At 40.0% G+C, this 7,713-nt stretch overlaps 1 protein-coding gene across 1 annotated transcript; it reads left to right on the plus strand.

The window, feature by feature from the left end:
* Positions 1-4,344: 4,344 nt before the first annotated feature.
* Positions 4,345-5,893, plus strand: MKRN3 (makorin ring finger protein 3). Its single transcript, XM_061159579.1, is given in 2 exon segments — positions 4,345-5,844; positions 5,846-5,893. Coding segments are annotated over 2 exon segments (1,548 nt in total).
* Positions 5,894-7,713: the final 1,820 nt, after the last annotated feature.

The raw sequence follows: 7,713 nt of genomic DNA on the forward strand, positions 1-7,713 counted from the left end.
GTTTGATTATAATACAGATAGTTCCATGTAATTTTCATAATCAGAGAAGTTTTGTGGTACTATATTTGAATGGCTTTAAAATAATTAATACCTTTTAAATCTGTATTAAAATATGGAATTAGAAAGACATTTTTGAGTAACTTTCATGTTTCTGGTTACATGTCATCTAGCGGTTCACTCATGGTGATTAGACTCTTCATAACAGCCCACCCTCACTCAGGATGAGCGAGAGAATGCCTGTCCCAAGCAGACTCCCATACAATTATTAACACAAGTGATTTGGGAACAAAACATGCTGCACAAAGGTACCTACAACTGAAATTCCTCTTTTGATAATATACTTAATTGTGCTCAGCTTTAAAGTTTACAGCTTTCTTAAGGTGTAATTGATGTACAAAAAAAAAATACCTGCACATAATTAATGTATGCAATTTGGTGAGTTGTAGAAAAGTGTCTTTGTAAATTTCAAAATAAAAATAAGTTTTTCCATCAGTATAAGAAAATAAATACTTATCCCCTATCTCTTCTGTACCAGGGAACTGCAGTTTCCAGTTTCCAGACAGCAGAAAGTAGAGACTGACAGAGTTGCTCCAGTCACAGTATCCTTTGGGCAATTCTAAATTACCAAATAATTTTATCTCAAAAATTACTCTTGTAAACACTGTTCCAATAATTTTATAATTATTTCATTTAATACTCACAACAAACCTGGGAGCTGATTGCTCTTATTATGATGATAGTTGTTGTTTACCAGATGAGAAAAAAGAGTGTTTAATTTGCCCAAGATAAATTCTTAGAGAGCAGTGCATTCCAGATTTGAGCCCCTAGTGGCTGATTTTTTATTTTTCCTTCCCTGCACCCTACAGGCATGCAACGTAGTGCCTAAATGTTGGACCTAAAGTAGGTGTGTGTGTGCTGGAGGAGACTGCTTGGAAACAATGCATGTCCTTTAAATATGGACATATGAGTCATGTGGGGCTGGGCCCAGCAGGCCTGGGATGTTTAAAATAAAAGACTGTGGGAGTCTCCAATTCTCTTCTGCCCAAGGCCACAGTCCACTTCATAAGTAGTCTCTTGCCTGTCAAGCTCTTGTTACACTGCCTGGAATGCGCTTCAGCACTGTAGTGCTGTCAGCAACCTCTCCTTTATCAACTTGCTCCCTGGTGACTGGGTGCTCAGCCCAGCCTGCTTAGGTGGAAGGCTACTTCCCTTCATTCCAGTTGGACACCTCAATGCTCATCATCCAGGAGATATCCTGCTGCCCTCCACATTGCTGTGTGCACAAATTGGTCTCAGTCAGGTTCCAGACTTGGATGCCCTCAATGGTGTTTTGGGGAAAGAGGGCTCAGCTGAGCCAAATAATTGGAGATAGGATCAGATATGTATTTTCAGAGACTATGTGAAAGCAACATCGGTGCTCACATTAAAAAATCAGGAAAAGTTCTTTTTTTTTTTTTTTAGGAAAAGTTCTTGAAATATGATGGTTAGATAAAATTCTCTGAGAAGAGAGATTTGACTGGTATGGAAAATATTAGATTATTTCTCTCAACACACACTACCTAGTATTTGTAGTTATTCAGTCTTAGACAACATTTAAAATCATGGGGTACAATTTTAGTTTCTAATAGTGCATGAGGAATATCTCATTATAAAATGAGAAGATGTGGCTCACGGTGAGAGGACGACCCACAAACACATTTGCGAGTCACACAGGTGGAGATCTGAAAGCAGACGCTGCCCCATGTCAGCTGTACAGCTGGGCAGGTTAGGAGATACTGCTTTTTCTCCATTTCCTTATGTTTGGGGAGAAGGATGATCAAATACCATCTAGAACTGAGCTACCACTCACCTGAATTTCAGGTGCTTAAGAGACATACGTATTAATGATTACTGTACAGAACAACGCATATGAAGTCATCATAAAACACTGCATTGAGTAGTGCTAATCTATAAAAAGTAAAAAAGTCAAACAAATATAATGTAGACATGGTGCTGAGAACATACTACCATTAAACATGTAATAGATTTATATTCCGGATTTTTATGTTTATGAACTTGTGGACAACCCAATAACTGTGTTTCAAGTCATTTTCTGTGAAAATTTGGAGGGCTGTCAAAGGAATAGTCAATATCTAACACATTTATAGAGAAAAAGAGTGAAAGTGAGCCAAACTTTGAGTTATTGTCCTAAACAGAAAATTCAACATAAAGGAGAAAAATAAATTCACCAAGATTTCCTAGACTCCCAATGTAAAAGTAGCATCATTCTCACATAATTTATCAACTGAGGAAAATTTTTACCTTCTGAAATTGTTGAGCCTTCTATTGCATGATCAGACTATACTTCAATTTCTTTTTGTTTTCATAAATAAAATGATTTTCATTTTAGTACTTTAATTCCTAGGATAATTAGCTTTGAGTGTTATAAATATTATGAATTCTAAATATCTAAGTATCATTGATTATATGCATGTATATATATAGTATACATATAAATATAAATACAAATTCAAATTATTGTTTTATTGCACTCCTATTAATTGTCCTTGCTAAATCCTCTTAAGTTTAATAGTTTATCAGTAAATTATTCTTAATTTTCTGCTGCCCATGAATAATTTCTTTGCAATTCTAACATTTATTATTTCTTTGCTTACCTTACTGGAGTGTACAAGACTTGTAATAATAGCACATATAGACTTTTTGCGTTTCTGTAGATGGAAACTTTAAAAGATTTCATTTATGGAGTTATTTTAAATTGAATAATTATCTAACAGATAAATATTTATATTCCTTATTTCTTGTCCTGTCATTTTTGTTAATAAATTTTTTTTTAATAAATATGACCATTTCACATACATTTTAAAATGTAATGCCTTTTTTTCTGATATCCTCATATAATTTTTAATACCTGTTATTAATGTACTGATACCACTTTTTATATTTCTGCTCTTGGTTATTTGAGCCTGCTTCACTTCAGGTTCAAGAATCTTTTCAAAGGATTTTGATTAATTCCCCCTACTTCATATTTGTTTTACTTTAATTAATTTATCATGTTTATAGTTTACTTCAATCTAATTTCTGTACTATATTCATATTTTCTCAAATTTTAAAATAAAAATTTGGACCATAAAATTTCCTCTGAGAAACTTGTTTTAGCAAACAAAATCCAATACTATGTAAAATGAGAATCATACCACAAATGGTTTATTCTTGGGGAAGAAAAAAAGGCAAGTTAAACATTGAAAAACCTATCAGTGTAAATAATTACAATAAAATAAAAAAGAGGAAAAATAATATAATCATCTTTTAAAAGCACAGAAACCTACATGATAAAATTCAGTTTACATCAACACTTTATATTTTAAACTACTTTGTTTACTAATCCAATAAAATGCATCTGGAAAATGACAGCCCAGATGAAATTAAAAATCACCACATGGGCAGAAGGGTAGAGGATTTACCATGAAAGGCTGGCCCAGCACAATACCATACAAAATGGGGTGTAATAAAGAAACAGAAACAAAGAGCCACTGTGAATTAAATCAGAAAGAAGAAGAAAAAAAAAAAAAGAAAGAAAAGCCAGGGTCACAACGGGGACAGAGCCTTGTTAAGCCAGCATCATGACCAGCAAGGTCTGAGGCTTCTGCACAAAGGGAGGGAAAGGCTGGAAACCACAACAACCTAACAAAGCTGAAAGCCACTAAAGCAGCCTCAGACCAGAGGTCGGCTCATGCCTCACTGGCGAAAAGCCTTTTCAACCTAAGCCTGTAAGAATTTCCAGAAAACAAAGAGCAGAAGAAATGAGCTTTTGTCAACACAACTAAATGAATAAAGCTTCCAGAAGCAACAGTTAAGGTACTCAGAATGAAAAATAATTAAAACAAAAACAGATCCATATAGACATAAAATGAAGTGAACAAAGCATTTATAAAATTCACGTGTGATATGGTTCAGAAACAAGATGAATTTTACACAGTGGGAAATTTTAAAAAGCATGAGGATTACGATGTTTTCAATAGACATGTATGAAAAACCAATGAAACCAATGCGTCCGAAGAAACACTGGAAGGGATTGCATTAAAACCTCAAAGGGCCGTGATTTCTTCCCTCAGAGGAGCCGCGGGAGGCCGAGGGGCTGCACGCAGCAGAGCAGAGGCGGCGCGGCTGGCAGCGCTGCCGGATGTGAACAAAAGAGGATGCCGGTCACAATTCCAGCCGGACCGATCGTGCACCGACCCAGTGGAGGACTGACGTCGTTCGCACAGGAAGTGTCCACCGCGCCTGCTCAGAGCAGGAAGTAGGAACACAGACACAGGAAGCAGGGACTGGGGGAGAGGGAAACAGATGCACAGCTCCAAGGGAAGAGTCCCGGAGCTGGCTCGTGGCCTCCGGGCCTCAAGCCTGAAAGGAAGACACACCGGGGAAGTTCCGGTACCATTCTGGGGAGTAAAAGCTGCCATGGAAGAGCCTGCAGCTCCCAAAGAACCCCACGAGGCAGCTGGGGCCTCTAGGGGTACCGAGGCAGCAGGGGAGGGCACCCCACGGCCCACCCTCCCGGTGCGCCCTGTCTCCCGGTGGTCCTCGGCTCCAGGCCCAACCCCGTTCCGCCCGTCACGTCTGAGGCCTGCCCAAGCCTCATGGGGAGGGGCCGGGCCCAGCTGGCTGCAGAGCCGGAGCACTGGCAGCTGGACAAAGCAAGTCGTCTGCAGGTATTATCTGCATGGGCTGTGCAAGGAGGGGGAGAACTGCCGATACTCCCACGACCTCTCGGGCCGGCAGGTGGCCGGGGAGGGCCCTGGCTCGCAGCCCCAGGCCTCTGCAGACAGCGGCCCTAGCACGGCTGCGCACATGGAGCCCCTGCCTCAGCAAGTGGCGGAAGCCCCACCTGCTGCTTCCTCACGCTCCTTGCCTGTGATTGGCTCAGCTGCTGAAAGGGGTTTGTTTGAAGCCGAGACAGATAATGCAGGCCTTGAAGCTGCCAGAGGAGCAGGTGTGGAAGGCTGGGAGAATGCCGTTGAATTTGTTCCCGGGCAACCCTACCGGGGCCGCATGGTCCCTTCTGTCTCCGAGGCTCCTCTGCAGAGCTCGGTGACTGAGAGTGGGCAGATTGTCTTGGGCATGGGGAGGCAACTTTGCCGCGATGCTATCGCGGGGCAGTGCTTTCGTGGGCAGGACTGTGTTTATCTCCATGGAGATATATGTGATATGTGTGGGCTGCCGGTCTTGCACCCATTGGATGGTGCCCAGAGGGCAGACCATGTAAAGGCCTGCATTGAAGCACACGAAAAGAATATGGAGCTCTCGTTTGCCGTGCAGCGCAGTGCGGACAAAGTGTGTGGCATCTGCATGGAGGTTGTCTATGAGAAAGCCAACCGGAATGATTGCCGCTTTGGCATCCTCTCCAGCTGCAATCACACCTACTGTCTTAAGTGTATCCGCAGGTGGAGAAGTGCCAGACAATTTGGGAGCAGGGTTATCAAGTCCTGCCCTCAGTGCAGGGTCATGTCCACCTTTGTCATTCCCAGTGAGTACTGGGTGGAGGAGGAAGAAGAGAAGCAGAAACTTATTCAACAGTACTTGGAGGCTTTGAGTCACAAGACCTGCAGGTATTTTGCTCGAGGCAGGGTCTGCCCATTTGGAGAGAACTGTTTTTACAAACATGTGTATCCTGAGGGCCAGGGCGAGGAGCCTCAGCGGCAGGGTGCTGAGGCGTCTGGTACTTGCCATTGGGAACCTTTGGAGCCTCTGCAGGTGGGAGAGGGCAACATGCCCTTTAAAAGCAGTAGAAAAGAGCTTGTCATGCTTTGGCTGGCCAATCTGTTGTGTAAGTGTTTTCACCAGGAGCTTATGCGCTCCCCTTCACAGAGGTCTGGTGGGACTTGCTTCATTGTGAGCTGGAAGAATATTGCACCTTGAATCTGTGGCATTCTGCTGTGGCATGTTGTCTGGTGTGCTGAGGCTCTGTCATCTGCTCTTGTCTGTGTTTTGTTTATGGACACATCTGTCACTTCTAGGGGCTGCTGAAACCATTTGTATAGAAACATCCATCTGTTTTCTTGACCATTCCCATTCCTGCCCCCCCCCCCCCAGGATTATGGCGTTTCACTGTGTTGAAAAGTAACAAAACATCCTTAAAGTTATTGTTTGGTGAAATTAATATGACTGTCAGTTTATGGTTTATTTTGTCATCTGTTTTTAACAGGATTGACTCAGTTCTAGTCTAGTGTTTACAGAATTTCCACACTCATTTTGAAGCCCCTCAAGAATAAATGTGACAGGGTGAAGGGAGAAGTCTAAACTGAACCAGGAGCTTTTTGCTGCTTCAGTCTTAAGAAATGGACCCTCGTGGGGCTTTATGGTGCAGCTTCAGCATCTCTGTTGTTTACACGTCTGTTCCCTCCCCCATTCCCCTTAAAGTGCACTCTTAACTTGTGGTTTACCTTGTGGTTTTACGTTTTACTTGACCAGAACCAGGTGCATATGTTCACATGTGTTTATCCTGTTTAACTTGATGTGAAATCATTTATATTTGGAAGTAATATACTTGCATATTAATGTGTATGAAAGTTATGTGTTTGCAAATATACATTTAAGGTGTATACTATAATATTTATTTAATAAAATAAACATCTGGAAGCTGAAGGTGAAAGGTTGGTAGGATTGCTGTTGTGTGAGTGTGAGGTATGTAAATTGTTTTTCTGTCCCTTTCACAGGCTTCAGTGATTAGCACTTAATGAAAAACAGCTATTTCAGTGGCTCTATCTAAATGTAGCAGACACAGATCTTAAAGAATTTACAGAATATGACACTGGTAATTACTGTGATGCCATTAATATCTCACTGCTATGTGAGTTCCCATGTAGTTTAGCCACTGTATCATTATTATTTAAAACAACAGAGTCTTGGACTCAGATACACAGTTCTTTGTGTTTAGTATTTTGTGTCATCCATAGACATACCAGAGAAGGGGCTTTTAACAGAAGTTTTTGGCATAAAAGTGATAAGATTATAAAAAGTAAAGTAGAATAATAAACATTTTCAATAAGTCATAATACAATAATGGAAAGACAATAAATGAAATATAGAAAGTAATGAAAACTAAATAAATTGTAAGTTGGAAAGTTAATAATGCCAATACAATACAATACATAATTATATTAAGTGGAAATATTTTAAAATCTGGAGCTTAGCAGACATAATTAAAATGAAAATGAAACTATATACTGTTTAACTATATACTACATACAATAGAAGAATACAGAAACATTATAAGGATGAAAAACTAATCAGAGGTGTTACAACTTTTGAGCATAGAGTTTGTTATTAAAGATTAACACACAACTGGAGATACATATATAAACATGAAATTATAATTTACTAGGAAGATAAACTATTCCAATTTTCTGTTTAGTATCATAGTATTAGATAAGCAAATAAATTATTGATAAGCAAGCTACAAAATGTTGGTAGACAATTTGAATACTTCTCAATAACTGAACAAGCAAAGAAAGAAACAATGTGGGCTGAATAGCACAATTTTAACAGTTTACCTAGTTGACATGTATAAGATGCTGTATATCAACTGCAGAAAGCTCTCCTACTGCCTAACATAGCTGAAAGTATCCTAGGGACCTGAGTCACAGAGGTGGCAGAATTCCCTGACTGTCTAAGAAAGACAGGACACATTTACAGAGTTTATACTCTTCAAAACAG

The sequence above is a fragment of the Dama dama genome, chromosome 13 (genome assembly GCF_033118175.1).
Source record: "Dama dama isolate Ldn47 chromosome 13, ASM3311817v1, whole genome shotgun sequence".
Lineage (NCBI taxonomy): Eukaryota > Metazoa > Chordata > Mammalia > Artiodactyla > Cervidae > Dama > Dama dama.